Genomic DNA, 17,555 nt, shown 5'->3' with positions numbered 1-17,555 from the left:
AATATCTTTTTTTTTATTTTTAGATCAATTCAGCGCGCATATATATTATTAGTAACACAAAGCATCTAATTTTATACTGTTTATTTTTAAACTATATAGCTTTTATATAATTTATATATTTAGCAGCCTAATATAACAAAAACAACAACAGCAACAATCAATATAACATTCAACATTAGTAAACAGTAATAGCGATAGTTAACAACAACAAAAGTAATATAATAGAAGTTGTGTGGTGGTGCTAAAAACAAACAATTTCATTCACAGCCAAAACACACACACACTCTGTAAAACACAACACCGAATAATTATAATATTTTGCGAGTTTGGTAGTTAGAGAGTGTGGTTACGAATAGTTGATCGTTATTGGTAACACTCAATCTACACACAACAATATTTAAAATATTACATACATCTTGATCTAGAGCACTGGTATCAATCTGAGCTTACTCTTTCAATTTAGCAACAAACATACAGTACTGTTTGTGGTTGGATTGCGATCTACACATTAAAATATGGATGAATATGAAGAGAAATCGAGTCAAGTGATAGGTGTGCTTCAGAAGCTCTCCGATGCAAGAGCTAAAAAAGTGTTACTTGGATTCTGTCAAGATTTAATTAATGTTGAGAAATCAACTATTAACAATAACAACACCAACAACAATAATAATAATAACAGTGGTAGTGGTAATAATGTTACTAAATCATTAGTACAAAGTTCAACATCAGTTACAACAACAACAACGACAACAACAACTAACACAGATCATCTACATTTGTCATCTTCTTCAAGTTTAAATGGATCTAACAGTAATATCAACAATAGTGGCGGAGGAGGTGGAAGCAATACAAATGCAACAACAGGAAAATCAATTCATCTAATTGATCTTTGTCATAGTCATGCTAAAAGGTCACTCCATTCAGGTAATTTATTAAAACAATTAGTTTCTTATTAAAGTTAATTGTTAATTGTAGAGTTTTAATATTAATTTTTATATTTGTGTTTTTTTAAAATCTATTCATTATTCACAGCACAACCAAGTATACTTTGGAAAATATTGGAATATTCAATTGATGAATTGGATTACTTGGAACAACTGTACTACCAATATAAAGAAACAAAAGAAAATCAAAGATTAGTTCAAACTACAACTTCCAGATTGGACGAAATTGCATCGATCATTGCTTTTCTAAATAGTCCTGATAAAGCAAATAGTAGCAGTGAATATGTAAGTATTTAATCGTCCATTCTATACATTAATATATATTTCTGCATAGTATTTATATTAACAACCATTAAAAATAGTATCAATTATTATCGACAGTTAGTGCTCAAATGAAAAGAGTATCTTTAAGATTTAAAGGTACTGCTGATAATAATCAATATACTGGCGTTGTAAAATATGGTTGGATAGAGAAGCGATGTGGAAATAAACAATCTTTTAGAACATGGAAAAAGTATGTAAAATTTAATACTTTCCACTTTTGAGATGGAAATGTTTGATATTAATAATCTTTATTTTTTATTTGGATATCTATCTATATAGGATGTGGTTTATTTTGAAATCAAATGAATTGCAATATTATACAAAGGATAAAGGATTGTCAAGAAGAACAAGTGGTACAATTCAGAATGGATTGGAAATCATCAATTTGGAGGGTGAGATCGGAAAGAAAAAAGAAGGTAAAGGTTGGAAAGTTCGATGGATGAAACTTTTGGATAATTCTCTGGTATATTATAGAGCTCAGAAAGAGAAGGAACCACTTGGTATCATCAATCTCAGTGAGTGTGAGTGGTGTGATATCTACAAGGACGTGTCCAACAAGTTTGTCGTTACACTGAAAACCGGAAAGTTCTACTTCCAAACCAATTCGAAAGACGAGTTGACTCGTTGGGTCAGTGCAATCAAGTCGCGCATTCCAACGAACCAATCGATGCAACGAATGGACCTGGCACAGTTTGCACTCAAAGGAATCGTTTACCTTGCCAATGTAACCAGTGTCCAAGACTGTAATAAATTCAATACCCAACTGAACTGTATAGCTATCACCACGGAGAAGAAGAATTTCTATCTCTCTTTTGACAACCCACAAGACAAGAATGAATGGATGAAGCTTATCACCGATAGTGCTAACAATGCTCACAGTCGAGGTGCACCCATTGGCCAGAATAGTAGCCAGTTACCAGCTTCATCGGGTAGTGGATCCGGTTCCATTAGAAAGTGGGAGGTTGGACAGATCACTCAATCACCTTCCAAACCTTTGTTGACCATAAATAACACTGGAACCAGTGGAGGTGGTAGTTCGATGAATCTCAGTTCCGAAGACATTAAGAATGAAGAGGACATTGAGTATGGATCTCAGATCATAAAGAAATCACGTACCTTCTCCAAATCTGTTACTATTTTCAATTTCAAATCGCCATCCAAGAGTCCATCTTCGTCCGGTGCAGCAACTGCACAAGAGAAAGATGACAGTGACGAAGGTGACAGTGGTGAAGATGAAATCCTTCAGATTCCACATACTCTCAAGTCCGAGATATTACGTCGTTCTGCACATCATATGTTGAAGTCATTCAAGATTGAAGTGTTTATACCCTCTATTCCCGAGCAGGAAACACTGACTTTTCTATGTCCAGACCATGTTTTGGTCGATCAAGTCAAAGCTCTCATCTTTAAGAAGACACCGACATTGGAAAACCTACCAATTTCCGAGTATCGTCTTGGTTTGGACGAAGACAATCTCTTGGAAATTGAATTCCTAAAGTTCATCTATTGCAATACAATGATTGAATTATCGCTAAAGACCTGTGGTATTGTCAAGATTGGTGTGTTTCATCATCGACGAGACAGAAGAATCAAAGAGAAGTTGTACCCCGACAAATTCAATCCGTTACTCTCTTCATCGCAAGAGAGACTCGGTGCAGACTATAGTCCAACTTCCACCAAAAGATCCATCAACCTGTCCACATCTTCAGCATCAGCATCTGCTGGTTCCGCTGCTGCGACCACCGACAACTCTTCCAATGCCATACAAAAGCTACTAGACGATACAATCCTCAATGCATCGCCATCTTCTTTTAGATCATCAAGTACACTCTCATTGAACAGTAATAACAGCACCAACAACAACAACAACACCGACAACAACTGTAGTAATAATATTCAAAAAACACACTCAACACCAAACTCAACACTCACCCCAACCTCCACATCACCATCGATAACAACCAGCTATTTGGAAAAGAGAAACAATAGTAAGACAAATATTATTTCGACTGTACCATCACCAACTACTGGCTTGAAACGACAACCACTTTTGCAATCGTGCCACGGTTGGATTATAGAGCCAACTTCAATGTCATTGAAATCCTACAACTGGAAAATACTAAAGACAGAGACCAACTTTTATAGAAAGTCATTCCTCGATAGCGAGTGTGTGGTCAGTTACTTGGGTGTAGATCAAAAAGTTGGTCCAATTGCATTCACACTGGTTCGTACCGACATTGATAACTACCGTGGTATCTTACACACCAAGCACGGAATCAAAACCACCTGGGTCGATATAAAGACAATTAATTTCGGAAACATCACCTCGCTTTCAAAGAAACTAAAGAAGAGAAAGATCATCAGTCACCTTATTGGTTTGGTAGATTCAAACATCGAAAGTAAAGTACTCAATTTGGTAACGAACCAATCGGAACTCCAAAAAGAATTATTATCACTCGAAGAGCGTCAAACAACAAGTGGATTCAAATTTGGTTTAGTGGTTTGTAAAGATGGACAAATTGTAGATGATGATATTTTTTCAAACCGTAAGTTGTTTATTTATTATTGAATTATGATAAATTATTAATATTTTATCGTATTTATTTAAAAATATATATAGTTTCTGGAAATAGTGATTATGAAGAATTTTTAGATTTGTTGGGTAGTAGAATTGAATTGATGGGATGGCCTAATTATTCAGCTGGTTTGGATGTAAAGAATAATAGTACTGGTACACATTCATTGTATACAGATTTCAAGGGTAACGAAGTGATGTTCCATGTTGCCACAATGTTGCCATATACACCTGGTGATCCTCAGCAAATCGAGAGAAAGCGTCAAGTTGGAAATGACATTTGTGTTATTGTATTTAATGAAGGCAATCACAGTTATATTCCATCGATCATCACCTCACAATTCAATCATGTTGTTATAGTCGTACAATTCGACAAAGCCTCAAATACCTACAAACTATCGGTAGCCACCAAAGACGATGTCGAAGCATTTGGTCCACCAATTCCACAATCCTTAAAGAAAACCGAAATAAGAGAATATCTTTTAACCAAGTGTAAGTTTTTTCCCTCAGGCAATTTATAAAATTATTTTGTATTAATTAATATTTTATTATAGTGATCAATGCCGAAATAGCATCATTGAACGCACCTGTATTTTCAAACAAGATCATCCGCACAAGAGAAACCCTTTTGAAATATTTCATAGAACAATATACTTAATTAATAAACCAAGATTAATCTTGGAGAAAGTTATATATATATTTATTGTACATTTTCCTAAAATAAAGTATTTATAAATATTTGAATATTTGTAATGAGAAGCCATTACTATTAGTTTTAAGCTAAAATAAATCACTGTTCTCTTAGTGTCAGCAACAACATTTGAAATCTCATGAAAAAAAACTGACAAAGAAGAATAAAGAGACAACCAAAATGAAACTGATTGGATATTTTATTTTGGTAAGGGTAATTTATTATTTCAAATAACAACACCTCAATCTATCCAATCATGAACTTCTTTTGAATGTATTTTATAAAACTCTCAAAGATAATATCTGTTGTAACTAAATTTCAAATTGTTATAGTATTTCTTTTTTTCTTTAAAAGAACTATCGGTTTGTTTTTATTTTAAGTAGATTCAGTCAAACTTTGCTTATTTTTAATGATTTCAATAGTTGGACTGGTAACCTTATTTTCTTTTAATACAGCGGCAATTGATTTACGTAATTTCTTTTCGCTAGCTGCTGGATCAGCAATTACTTTAATAGTTCCGACAACAATCTCTTCACTGTGACTCCAGAAATGGAAATCTGTGTATCCTATTACGCCAGTAATGTTTGTAATCTATGATTAAATAACAAAAAACAAATATATATTAGAAAAAGATTAAATCTAATATTGATTATCTATAAAAACATACTTGTCCAATGATTTGATTAATATTTTCATGAATTGGTTCGGGTGTGCATTGTAGAAGAGTCTTTGCAGTGTTGGTAATCAATGGGATGACACTCAGGAAAATGAGGATACTGATGCAGAGCGAACAGATTGGATCGGCAAGAGTATATCCCCAGATCTGAATGATGAGCGACGATACAATGACACCAACACTTCCAAGAGTATCGGCAAGAAGATGAAGGAATACACCATCGATATTGACACTACGCTTCTTTGGTTGATTTGGCTCATCGTGTGCACTACCGCCATGTGAATGACCGTGGTGACCATGAGAATGACCACCGCCACCACCTCCATGAGAGTGTCCATGATCACCATGGAATGAAAATACACCAACCATATTCACCAAGAATCCCAATACAGATACCAACAATAATTTATCGGTATTAATTTCAGGTGGTTCCATAAGTCTAATTAGATAACAATAATAATGGATAGTTAGTAATTTAGTTGTTGTTGTTGTTGTTTAAAATTGAATTGAATTGATTTGATTTTGTTACCTTTCAATTGATTCCATTAGAATTGTAATTGCAATAAAAATAAGGAAGATACCATTGACGAAACCTGATAGAATCTGAACTCTACCGTAACCGTAGGAGAATGATTCCGTCGGTTTCCATTGTGAAATGACCTCTGCCACCAGAGCGATAAACAAAGCGGTGGCATCGAACAACATATGACAGGCATCGGTAATCAAACCCAAACTGTTGGTCCAGATACCATATGCCATCTCGACAAACATAAACATTAGATTGACTACCAAGAATGTAAAGATACGACGACTCGTTGGCTTCTCAATGATCTGCTTAACGATATCCTTCATTATATTGGCGGCACCAGCTGAAGTCAGCCCAGTTCCACCGATTGCACCTACCATTGGCATAGATCCAATGATTCCACCAACTTGATCCATATATCCACCTGCTCCACCTGATTTCGAGAATAATATATGAATAGCTAAAAAAACAAGAAAAAGAAAATTAATCAAATCATATTATTACTATTATTAATATTGTTTTCCATACCAGTTATAATCAAAATAAAACTACCAATAATGAATGGAGTGAATAAAGTTGAGAATCCATAAAACAATCCAATTAAAATACAGAGAATAAAGGAGGCGGTAAGTGATGCCTTACTGAAAATTAGGAATCCCAATTGTTGTTCGATGACAGTGTCGAAATGATGATTCAAGAATATACCAAATAATGAAATAAATAACAATTGAATGAATTGATAAAATGTTGGAATAAACTAATAATAATAATAATAATAATTTAATCATGTTAGTAGGATAATAAAATGATACAATATATTATGTTATTATTATTATTATTAAACGACTGACTTACAGCTAAACTATTGATATTATTATAGATGGATGGTGTCGATATTAGGTATTCCAAAAGTTTCAATGAAAATAGTATTACAGAGGAACCGAGTAGACCGAGAACGTAGATCTTTGATTTCCAAGGCGATTGTCTTGCACCGATGGTCGATGATCCGCTATTATCGAGTGATCCACTGTGATGCCACTTGTAGATCATTCCGCTCTTGTATCCCAAAAGTGAATAAATAAACAAACACAATCCTCCAAACAATGGCAATTGATAACCTATCAATGGTAGTCCATTTTCAGTAGCTACACTACCAAACAATGGAATCGTAATATATCCAATGATCAACATTAAAGTTGCTCTTCCCTAGAAAAAAATATGTAAATAACCTTTGTTAATTTCCAATTGTTGTTGTTGTTTTACAATAACATAACATAAACAAACCTACAATATCATTACCAATGAAGTTTCCACTTTGTATATTATTAAATAACACTGGATATGTTTCAAATGTATAATCTGTCAATAGTATTGTACTAAATTATTTAAGTTGTAAGTTTAGCAAATATTCGAAGTGGACAATGTTATTTAAATCTAGATGTGTATTTATATAGCTACCCTAATGGACCAATATATTTTAAACCTGTATTCCATAGTAATGCAACAACAGTATAGAGAGCGGAAAACAAAGCAATCTGAGTGAGTTGTGTTGATTTCAATTGTGGAATCGATAACCACAACTTTTCGTTTGCAGCAAACAGCAGTGAAGCAATCAATGTTGTATAGGCAGCTACATTAACTACACTCATCGATTGCAACAAAAAGAATGCAACAATCACCGAACATACTCTTAATCCTTTACTTCCGAATAGTAACAGTATAACTGATTGACTGAATATAAATAATACAACAAAAAATTTTGTCGTTATAAGTATTTTCTTCTTTGTGATCACAACTTCAGTAAATGTTACTACTACCTACCTATTCTTTGAATATCTCATCATCTTTTTTTAAAATAATTAAAATAAATATATATAGATATAGTTTCAATATATATATATATATACTATTTATATTTAGATGTATTTGATGACTTTTAGTTTGTTTGATATAAATATATAAAGTAAATTAGATCGATTAAAAAAAATGAACAGAACAAAGTTTGTTAATATTAATCAACAACAGGTTTTTTCACCCCTACAAATTTTTAATCCAGGTGACTCACTTCACCACTCCTGACATGTTTTTTCATTCTTTTTATTCTTTTAATTATTTTTTTGACAACAAACACCGTCGTCGTCTTTCGCTTTTTAATATATTACTACTATTATTAAACAATTATTAAACAATTATAACATAATTCAATCATGTCAGATAAATTCTCATCTATATTAAAATTAACGGAATTAGATGATTTTATAACACCTTCACAAGAATGTATTAAACCTGTGGAAATAAGTAAATCAAAGGTTAGTTAGTTAGCTATTTAGTTAGTTAGTTATTATTGGTTTGTTTTTTGATGTTAATTTAAAGTTTATTTACAATATTGTTAGAAATCGACTAAAGTAGATATTGATAAAGATGGTAGTTATGTAGAGATTGATGAATTTGGTGAGAAGACAAAGTTGGAGAAAGCTACAATTACACTCAATGACTGTTTGGCATGCAGTGGATGTATCACCTCTGCAGAAAGTGTTTTAATTACAGCACAAAGTATTACAGAGTTTCAAAATGTTCTAAATGCAAATACATCTTCAACAACTGCGGTGGCCATCGCCAAAAAAACTATAGTTATCTCGATATCACCACAATCAAGAGCATCGATTGCTGCTCATTTTAATTTACCAATTAAAATTGTAAGTATAATTACCTATTAATAAGTTATTATAGTAGTAGTTGTGATATAGTTAATTATATATTAATAATATTTTAATTTATGTTTATGTTTATGTTTATGTTATGTTATGTTATATTACTTATCTTATAGGTACAAAGAAAATTAGAAATATTATTTAAAAGAATATTGAATTGCGACTATGTATTTGATGTTTCATTTGGAAGAGAGTTCTCACTGTTGGAGTCGGCAGCAGAGTTTGTAGCGAGACATAGGAAACAGCTGGAGAATGCACCTCTACCGATGCTATGCTCTGCATGTCCAGGTTGGATTTGCTATGCCGAGAAATCACATGGTGAATACATCCTACCATATATCAGTACAACTAAATCACCACAGCAGATCATGGGAACTCTTGTAAAGTATTATTTAGGTGAGAAGTTTTTAAATAAAAAGTATGTATCCATCCATCTATCTATAAAATACATTAGCTTACTAACAATAATTACAACATTTAATAATAATAATAATAATCAGACCATCAGATATATATCATGTTACAATTATGCCTTGTTATGATAAGAAATTGGAAGCGAGTAGATCGGATTTCTATAATGATATATTCAGTTCTAGAGATGTAGATTGTGTATTATCGAGTTCAGAGGTTTTAGATTTGTTAAAAGAGAAATCGATTGATTTCGTTGGTTTAGAAGATAAAGAAGAAGAGATTGACCCACAACAACAAATGTTTAGATATTTAGATAGTGAAACAGGTTCACCTTATGGAGTGGAAGGATCAACCGGTGGATACTTTGAATTCCTCTATCGTTACGCTGCCAAGGAGTTGTTTGGCGTCGAGGTCAAAGAGATTGAATATCAAGTGGGAAGAAACACCGATTTCAAAGAGGCATCGCTGGTTGTCGATGGCAAGAAAGTGATGACTTTCGCCAAAGCCTACGGATTCAGAAACATTCAGAACGTAGTCAGAAAGATCAAGATTGGCAAGCTGCCCTACGATTTCGTTGAGGTCATGGCATGTCCGTCGGGATGCATCAACGGTGGCGGTCAAATCAAAGCGGGAAGCGAATCACTACGTGACCAAAAAGTTTTGATTCAACAGGCGGAAGATCGCTACAATGAGCAACAACTACTACAGCCACAACAAGATCAACAAATCAATGAGATCTACAAGCAATGGTTGAACGGTTGTTTCTCGGCCGAATCCAAAACCAAGCTACACACTCAATATCATATGATTGAAAAGAATAAAAATGCGTTATCCATCAAATGGTAACAACTAAGCGTTATCGTTACGATCTACCTAATAAAATATTATCTTTATTTTGATTATCTCAATGAAAATCAAATCGATTAATAACAATAATATCTATCTATCTATTTTGATTCAATCAATCAATCAATCTGGACATTCAGATCATCGATTAAATAGTTGGATATTCTTGAAAATTTGTGAAACGATCAACTTACAATACTCGAATCTCAACCACCCTCACAGTCTACCCCCACACATACGCAACAACCAACATCAAACCAATAAAAATAATCTCAAATGCACCACCACTAAATTTCTTTTTATACATTTTCTCTCGTTTTATTCAGTAAATGAGATGATGTAGATTGTTTTATTTTAGTTAGTCAAGTTGTTGTTGTTGTTTTATTAAATAATTAATTAAATTGTAGTATTAGTTAGTTAGTTGGTATTGAATTAGATTAAGTTTATTCGTTTCTTTCTCTTTTTTTTTTTTGTAATTATATTATTATATAGTTAGTTTTAATAGTTTATCTATTTGTTTATTTTTATCTAGTAAACTAAACTTTTATTCATTAATTTATTCATTAATAACATTAGTTTATTATGATAGAATAAATAATAATCAATAGAACATCTTCCTTGGAATATCGCTTGCTCCCCACAGCTCTGTCTAGAGAATTCTACACTCAAACTTTTTAGTTATTTCACCAAACAAACAACAAAGAATGGGAAAGTTATCTGTTGATTTATTGGTTGTTAACACTGCCGATCTTATTCGTATGAAACAAGAAGAAGCAAGAGATTCGATTGTCGGCTTGATTTTAGCTGCGAAAATATCGGAACCTCAATTGTATGAATATTATAGAGTAAGTTATTGTTATTATTGATGTTGGTGTTGATGAAGAAGAGGAGAAAAGAATATGAAAAAGCTAGCATAAAAAAATGCTATGACAATAATAATTATATTTTGTTTTAGCAACATTAATAATTAATTTAACATTTTGAATAGGAAATGATTAGTAGAGATGACTGTAAAGATTTAGTACCTTGTCTTTCAGAGAAATTCAGTAATAACATGACAACCGTTAGAATTCTTACGATCAGAAAGGAGCTGTGTGCAAGCGTACAGAAGATTCTCGATGAATTTAGAGAATCGATCCAAGAAGATTGTTCACAGTCATCTAGAGAGTTGGCTATCAACACATCACCTTTATTCGCGCCACTTTTCTGTCGTCTCAAACAATTGGAACAATTCTTATTTAGATTAAGTTAATTCTATTCATATATATATCTATATATCTATTTGCATATATCTATCTATCTATCTAACTATATAAATCTATAAATTTATCATTATATATCCATTTAATCTATATATTACTTTCATTTGATAGATCGTTCTTTCGTTGGTTCGTTCTTTTCATTTGATAAGATCATAATTCACTGGTATTTAACAATTATAAATAATCATTTTTTTCATCATTACGCTACCATCAATAAACTATTATATATATATGAACTAGTTTGCTATATATATTAATTATATTATTATACTATATTATTTATTAATAATATATTTATTTTTGATGATATTATAATGTTACTGTTTTGGTTTGGTTGGTTGGTTGGTTTGAATAAAGTATGAGTGAGTGATTTGTATGAATCGATAATGACGATAAAGATGACTATAATATTATTCAATCATTTTTATCATTTCTTTTATAAACTATCTTAACTATCTATTTATGCTGCAATTGTTATTGTATTGTGTTATTTAGTGAATGAGATCTGTATCTAATATTCTTCAGTTGAGTGTGGCTGTTGCTTAGCCAATGCAGCAGCAGCATGAGCTTCTGCTTTCTCTTTAACCAAATCATTCTTCTTTTTCATTCTTAAAATATATCTGTTGGTTGATTTGATTAGTAAGTTAGAACTGTTAACAAAGTATATAATTTATAAATTGATAAATTTTGTCATACTCATCGTATTGGCATTGTTCATAAGCATGTCTCTCATCACCACACTTCCATGGCAAATAATATTCCTTTACTCTACATTTGTTCAATGGAATCAAAAGATGTGCACAATAATCTCTGAAATTCAATGGTACATTGTTGATCTCTAATTCCTCTCTGGTAGCAATCATAACTATTATTATTATTCAAAAGAATATAAATAAATAAATAAATGGTATAAATTAATAACCACAATCACACTATATTCTTTCTATCTAAATATAAATATATATATAATTTGATTCCTGTATTATATAATAATCAAACTGCACTGCTAGATTATAAAAGATATTCGTACCTCTTGTACCATCTGGATTTACAGTCATTGGAGCATCGTGACCCATGTTTATCTATATCTGTTAAATTAAGTAGTAATATATATAAGAAGATGCAGAATAAGTGATGACTATATATTATGTGGTAAGTGTTGTTTTTTGAGTTAATCGAAAAAGATACTATGCTCACTGCAAAATTTCATTGATCATAGAAAAAAAAAGTTTTATCAAAAATAAAAAAATTTAATTTTTTCTTTTTTTTTTTTTTTTAATGATCATCAAACATTCATAATTTTTAATAACATTTTTTCAAAGTAAATAAACAATTTAATATATACAGGATGGCACAGAGTTTCTTAAATAGATTGATACCAGCTGCATTGGGTATTGGTACTGCTATCTCATTGATTGATAGTTCAATATATAATGGTAAGTGTGTGGATGTGAACACATTCACTTAGTTAATGATCAACATGTTCAAATTATTATTAATCACAATTCCAATTCAAATCAATTCAAATCAATTTAAATATTAAATTAGTCGATGGTGGACAGAGAGCAGTTATTTTCGACAGAATCTCTGGTGTATCGGATAAAGTAGTTGGTGAAGGAACACATTTCATTATTCCATGGTTACAAAAACAATTCATCTTTGATGTAAGATCAACACCAAGAAACATTAGATCAGAAACTGGTAGTAAAGGTAGGTTTGTAAACTTTATTTTGACCAAATCCAAGAGTTAATGTGGTAAACTAATCATTTTTTTTGTTAAATATGTAACTTGGTAATAGATTTGCAAACTATCAATATTTCACTTAGAGTATTGTTTAAACCAGATGTAGATAAATTACCATGGATTTACAGTAAATTGGGTATGGATTACGATGAGAGAATCTTACCGTCGGTTGGAAATGAAGTTTTGAAATCAGTGGTTGCCCAGTACGACGCTGGTGAGTTGATCACCCAGAGAGAGGCGGTTTCACGTGAGATTCGTGAAGCTTTGACAAAGAGATCGGCAGAGTTCAATCTGTTGTTGGACGACGTCTCCATCACACACTTGAGTTTCTCACAGGACTTTACCAGTGCCATCGAGCACAAGCAAGTCGCACAACAGGAAGCGGAGCGATCGAAATACGTCGTCATGAAGAACGAACAAGAGAAGCGTGCTGCCATCATCAGAGCAGAGGGTGAGTCTGAGGCTGCCAAACTCATCAGTCAGGCACTACAATCCGGTCCAGGTTTCATTGAGCTTCGTAGAATCGAGGCTTCCAAGGAAATCGCCGAAACCCTTTCGAAATCCGCTAAAGTTACATACATGCCAAACACTGGAAACATCATGATGAACATGAACATGGGTAAATAAATAAATAGTAATTGTTTTAGTTTTTTTTAAATTAGCTTTTTTCTTTTTTATTTCATTTTGGAAATTGTTGGTATCAACAACTTTGCCATACAAAGTTGATGTTGTTGTTGTTGTTGTTGTTTTTTATGTGATTACATTTGGTTCGGTTCTTTTAGTGATTTCTGTTAGTTTTGATAATTCCAATGCAATGGAGATTAGGAATTTCAGGTGAGTTTGAGTGTCGTTGAATAACTTGGATTCTTCTCTTTCGTATTTATCAAAGTAGACACGAATGGTGGCACCTGTCGATCCAGTTCCACTGAGACGATAGATGATTCTTGAACCGTCAGAGAAAATGATACGTAGTCCTTGGTTGGAGGAGACTGATTTGTCGATTGGATCTTTGTATTCAAAGTTGTCGGCATGTTCAATGACGTAGGTTTGTCCGTCTTTGTTGAACGATCGTCCAATGAGCGATCGGTCAGTGATTCCATCGGATACGACCTTCATAACTTCGTCACCGAGCTTAGTATCCACCTCTTCATAGTCGTAACGACTGTAGTAGTTACGTCCGTACTTTCGCCAGTGTTGGTGGACGATCGATTCAATCGATACGAACGGTTTGGCGGCGTCGGCGTTGTGCACAGCGAGAATCTGTAGCCATGCGCAAATCGCCCAGATTCCGTCCTTCTCACGAATGTGATCGGAACCGGTTCCGAAACTTTCTTCACCGCAAATCGAGAGAGTATTGGCGTCCATGAGATTACCAAAGAATTTCCAACCGGTTGGCACCTCAAAGAATGGGATCTTTAGATCTTTGGCAACGAGATCCAAAGCGGCGGAAGTTGGCATACTACGAGCCAGTCCTTTAAGTCCAGATTTGAAATAGGGAATCGATTGATAGTTGCTGGCGATGACGGCAACGGAATCCGATGGGTTGACAAAGAATCGTTTGCCAAGCACCATGTTACGGTCACCGTCACCATCGGATGCACAACCACAATCAAACAATCCTTTGTTCATCTTGTCAACGAGCTCCGGTGCATAAGTGAGATTTGGATCGGGATGTCCACCATTGAAATCCTCGGATGGCACACAATTGATGAGATTGGCCAGTGGAACACCGAGAAGATCGGAGAAGATACGCGAAGCATAGACACCGGTAACACCAGACATCGCATCGAAATTGAAAACAAAGTCTTTTCTTGCAACCAACGACTTGATTTGGTTGAAATCAAAGATGGACTTGAGAAGCGTGGCGTATTCACTTACGGAATCGATCACCTCCACTGTGAAGCTCTTGAATTGAGTGACACCAAGCTTCGAGAGGTCAATGGCGCCAACGACATTCTCTGCGATTCTAATCTCTGAGATCTTGGTGGTCTGTTGGTAGATTGCATTGGTGATCGATTCGGGAGCGGGACCACCGTTGGCAATGTTGTATTTGATACCAAAGTCACCGTTGGGACCACCTGGATTGTGCGAGGCAGTCAGGATGATCGCACCGAGTGCTCTGCGTGCGCGAACCACCGCAGAAATAGCGGGTGTCGACAACAGACCGTTCTGTCCGACCAAGACCTTTCCGATGCCGTTGGCAGCGGCAATACCAAAGATCACTTGAATCGCTTGCTTATTGTAGAAACGACCGTCACCACCGACCACAAGAGTGGCACCCTTCAGCTCGTTAGCATCCAACACATTGAAGATCGATTGTACAAAGTTGTGTAGATACAATCCATTTTGAAACTCTGTAACTTTCTTTCTCAGACCGGAAGTACCTGGTTTCTGACCCGAAAATGGTTTAGTCTCCAATGTTTTAGTTATCAATTCTGGTTCAATCATAATGAATTCTTTGTTAAAACTAAACTAAACTAAACTAATAAATAAAAAAGATAATAAATAAATATAAAATATAATGTAAAATATCTGTCTGGTGTGTGTATAAAAATAAAAAAATAAAACAACAATAATAACAGATGACTTAAATTAAACCAAAACTGTTCAATCAAATTAATTTAACCAAAAAAAATAAACACTTTTTTTTTTTGTTTGGGAACCACAAGTTTATTTGATTTTTATTTTGATTTTGTCCAAATAAGGGTGATTGGCTAAAAAAAATGATAAGAGATAAATTTTTTAGACACCATACCATTTATTAGATAACTTTATTTTTTCAGTTATTTAATAAAACAAATAACATTTTGGAAAAAAAAAACAAAATAAAATAAAAAAAAGATATTTTGATTTTTACCCGATTTTCTATGGATAAGTTTTTTAATATGAAGAAAACTATGATTAAAGAGGTAACTCTTTAGTGTTTGATAAAGTATTTTCTAAACATGTGTAAGAAGATGTAATAATTATTACAAAAAATCAAAGAATGATGTTTTTCAAAAACAAAAAACAAAATTTTTTTTTTTTTTTTTTTTTTGTTCGATCAAGACACTTCAGATTTCTTTTTAATCATATATTACATTTATATTATTACCATCATCATTTAATATATAATCAATCTATAATATCAAAATAGATCAATTCAATAAATTAAAAGATACAGTCATGAGCTATTTCGAAACAAATACATCACCAGGACCTTTCAATGAAATCGATCATTTAACTTCAAGTATGTTGCAATGATGAAATGAATCAATCATAGATGAACATTAATCAATAGGATAATAGCATTAATCATCATCATCATCATCTTTATACATGCAATTTGATTTTTAATCAATCAATCTTTTTTATTATTAAATTATTATTATTATTATTGTAGAGAATATAGATTATATTAATGATTTTCAATATGGTGTCAATATATTCTTAAAGAGAAACGTTAGAAATAATTTTACGACTGGCATTGAGTTTTCACCATCGCCAATGTTTTTCAGAGGTTCGTTCGGTGGACGTTTGTTGAATGATTCTACTACCGTCGATTTGTCGGTCGACAACTCACACGACTTGGAGGTCGAAGTGAACAGTCAACTCGCCAAGAATGTCACTTCGAAGGTCTATGCCAACTCCAACCTGAACAAGATGGGAACGAACCGTCCAGACATGGTCGGAACCATCTGCTACCAGACACCACGTTACTTCTCCGAGTTGAAGATGACCAACAAGAACGATGGCCTGGTCGGTATCTCGCACTTGCAGAGCGTCGCCCGCAACATAGCGGTCGGTTTCGAAGCCTACTACAAAGCGTCACAGAAGAGCGGTGGCGGATCGTTGGCCGCTCGCTACCAAGGCTTCCGTGGAAAACAGCCATTCCAGGTGTGTTCGACCTACAACGTCATGGGAGACCTCTCGATCTCGTTCTTCACCTCGCTGATGCCAGCATTCATCGATTTGGCAACACGTTACACACTGAACACCAACAACCTCCAATCGATGTTTGAAATCGGATCGAACATCGACTTCCACGTCAAGGTAGGACAGCGTCACGTTCCAATTTCACTCGTCCTCCGTACCAGCTCAACATTTGTTCATTCCGCTCGTTTCCAATTCAACCTACCATACGCTAGCGTCAGTGTTGGAACAGTCATTTCAAACAAGAAACCATCATTCGGTTTGACTCTTTCATTATAAATATAAATAATAATAATATATACTTTTTTTTTTCACTTCTATTAATCAATTGTTATTATTGTTCAAGTATTTATTACATTGTTTTTGTTTGAGTTTAATATAAGATAAATAACAAAAGTAATCATATCTATTTTAGGTTTTTAATACGAATAGCATTTATTTGATACAACAATCTATAAGATCCGATATTATATATTGATTATTTAAATCTTTCTGCAAGTGCCCGGGTTATCACAGCAAATTGGACTTGGATCACAACTGTATATAGAACAAAAAAAAAAAAAAAAAAAAAAAATCAAATTAGATACGGTGCAGTTAAAGTGGAGTATTACGAAACTTACGTGTATCCTGGGCAACAAATTTCTTGGGTAAATCCTCCACAAATTGTGGTACTACATTCTTGGGCGCTATAAAATAATAGATAGATATTTGTCAATATTATTATGATTAAAAAGAACAATATAGCATTAAAAATTATTAACCTACTTTACTAAAAATAATCCCAAAAGGAATACAACTACTAAAAAGATTAATTGACGATTCATTTTACTTTATTTCTCTGCAAATATAAATATATATTTATGATGTTTTGTGAAACAAGTAAACAATCTGAGGCCTTATTTATATTTGATATATTTGATTTAAATTTAATTA

General features: G+C 33.2%; 9 protein-coding genes across 9 annotated transcripts; 5 read left to right on the top strand and 4 right to left on the bottom strand.

Moving 5' to 3' along the window:
• Positions 1–515: 515 nt before the first annotated feature.
• On the top strand, positions 516–4,501 carry PPL_08068 (pleckstrin domain-containing protein; the record flags this gene model as incomplete). Its single annotated transcript, XM_020578898.1, has 6 exons — positions 516–924; positions 1,033–1,229; positions 1,307–1,458; positions 1,548–3,814; positions 3,889–4,335; positions 4,398–4,501. 6 exons carry the CDS (start codon positions 516–518, stop codon positions 4,499–4,501), a joined length of 3,576 nt encoding a protein of 1,191 aa, XP_020430737.1.
• A 408-nt stretch (positions 4,502–4,909) lies between these two features.
• On the bottom strand, positions 4,910–7,828 carry PPL_08067 (cation diffusion facilitator family transporter; the record flags this gene model as incomplete). Its single annotated transcript, XM_020578897.1, has 9 exons — positions 4,910–5,125; positions 5,202–5,649; positions 5,740–6,196; positions 6,241–6,493; positions 6,592–6,942; positions 7,025–7,112; positions 7,195–7,467; positions 7,558–7,580; positions 7,802–7,828. 9 exons carry the CDS (start codon positions 7,826–7,828, stop codon positions 4,910–4,912), a joined length of 2,136 nt encoding a protein of 711 aa, XP_020430736.1.
• A 115-nt stretch (positions 7,829–7,943) lies between these two features.
• Positions 7,944–10,244, top strand: PPL_08066 (nuclear prelamin A recognition factor-like protein; the record flags this gene model as incomplete). The annotated part of the gene is made up of 5 exons (XM_020578896.1): positions 7,944–8,045; positions 8,130–8,432; positions 8,564–8,865; positions 9,038–9,618; positions 10,237–10,244. The coding sequence occupies 5 exons, from the start codon at positions 7,944–7,946 to the stop codon at positions 10,242–10,244; spliced, it is 1,296 nt and encodes a 431-aa protein (XP_020430735.1).
• Positions 10,245–10,408: 164 nt separating this feature from the next.
• Positions 10,409–10,956, top strand: PPL_08065 (uncharacterized protein; the record flags this gene model as incomplete). Its single annotated transcript, XM_020578895.1, has 2 exons — positions 10,409–10,549; positions 10,693–10,956. 2 exons carry the CDS (start codon positions 10,409–10,411, stop codon positions 10,954–10,956), a joined length of 405 nt encoding a protein of 134 aa, XP_020430734.1.
• Positions 10,957–11,477: 521 nt separating this feature from the next.
• Positions 11,478–12,042, bottom strand: PPL_08064 (NADH dehydrogenase [ubiquinone] 1 beta subcomplex subunit 7; the record flags this gene model as incomplete). The annotated part of the gene is made up of 3 exons (XM_020578894.1): positions 11,478–11,574; positions 11,663–11,831; positions 11,997–12,042. 3 exons carry the CDS (start codon positions 12,040–12,042, stop codon positions 11,478–11,480), a joined length of 312 nt encoding a protein of 103 aa, XP_020430733.1.
• A 71-nt stretch (positions 12,043–12,113) lies between these two features.
• phbA (prohibitin family protein) lies at positions 12,114–13,337 on the top strand (the record flags this gene model as incomplete). The annotated part of the gene is made up of 4 exons (XM_020578893.1): positions 12,114–12,118; positions 12,314–12,402; positions 12,515–12,676; positions 12,766–13,337. 4 exons carry the CDS (start codon positions 12,114–12,116, stop codon positions 13,335–13,337), a joined length of 828 nt encoding a protein of 275 aa, XP_020430732.1.
• Positions 13,338–13,460: 123 nt separating this feature from the next.
• Positions 13,461–15,158, bottom strand: pgmA (phosphoglucomutase; the record flags this gene model as incomplete). Its single annotated transcript, XM_020578892.1, has 1 exon — positions 13,461–15,158. The coding sequence occupies one exon, from the start codon at positions 15,156–15,158 to the stop codon at positions 13,461–13,463; it is 1,698 nt and encodes a 565-aa protein (XP_020430731.1).
• Positions 15,159–15,655: 497 nt separating this feature from the next.
• On the top strand, positions 15,656–16,901 carry PPL_08061 (uncharacterized protein; the record flags this gene model as incomplete). The annotated part of the gene is made up of 3 exons (XM_020578891.1): positions 15,656–15,659; positions 15,847–15,939; positions 16,093–16,901. 3 exons carry the CDS (start codon positions 15,656–15,658, stop codon positions 16,899–16,901), a joined length of 906 nt encoding a protein of 301 aa, XP_020430730.1.
• A 203-nt stretch (positions 16,902–17,104) lies between these two features.
• On the bottom strand, positions 17,105–17,446 carry PPL_08060 (uncharacterized protein; the record flags this gene model as incomplete). Its single annotated transcript, XM_020578890.1, has 3 exons — positions 17,105–17,159; positions 17,243–17,308; positions 17,388–17,446. 3 exons carry the CDS (start codon positions 17,444–17,446, stop codon positions 17,105–17,107), a joined length of 180 nt encoding a protein of 59 aa, XP_020430729.1.
• Between the last annotated feature and the right edge of the window lie 109 nt (positions 17,447–17,555).

Source organism: Heterostelium album, assembly GCF_000004825.1.
Source record: "Heterostelium album PN500 unplaced genomic scaffold PPL_scaffold8, whole genome shotgun sequence".
Lineage (NCBI taxonomy): Eukaryota > Evosea > Eumycetozoa > Acytosteliales > Acytosteliaceae > Heterostelium > Heterostelium album.
This window is presented reverse-complemented; position numbering and strand designations above follow the sequence as displayed.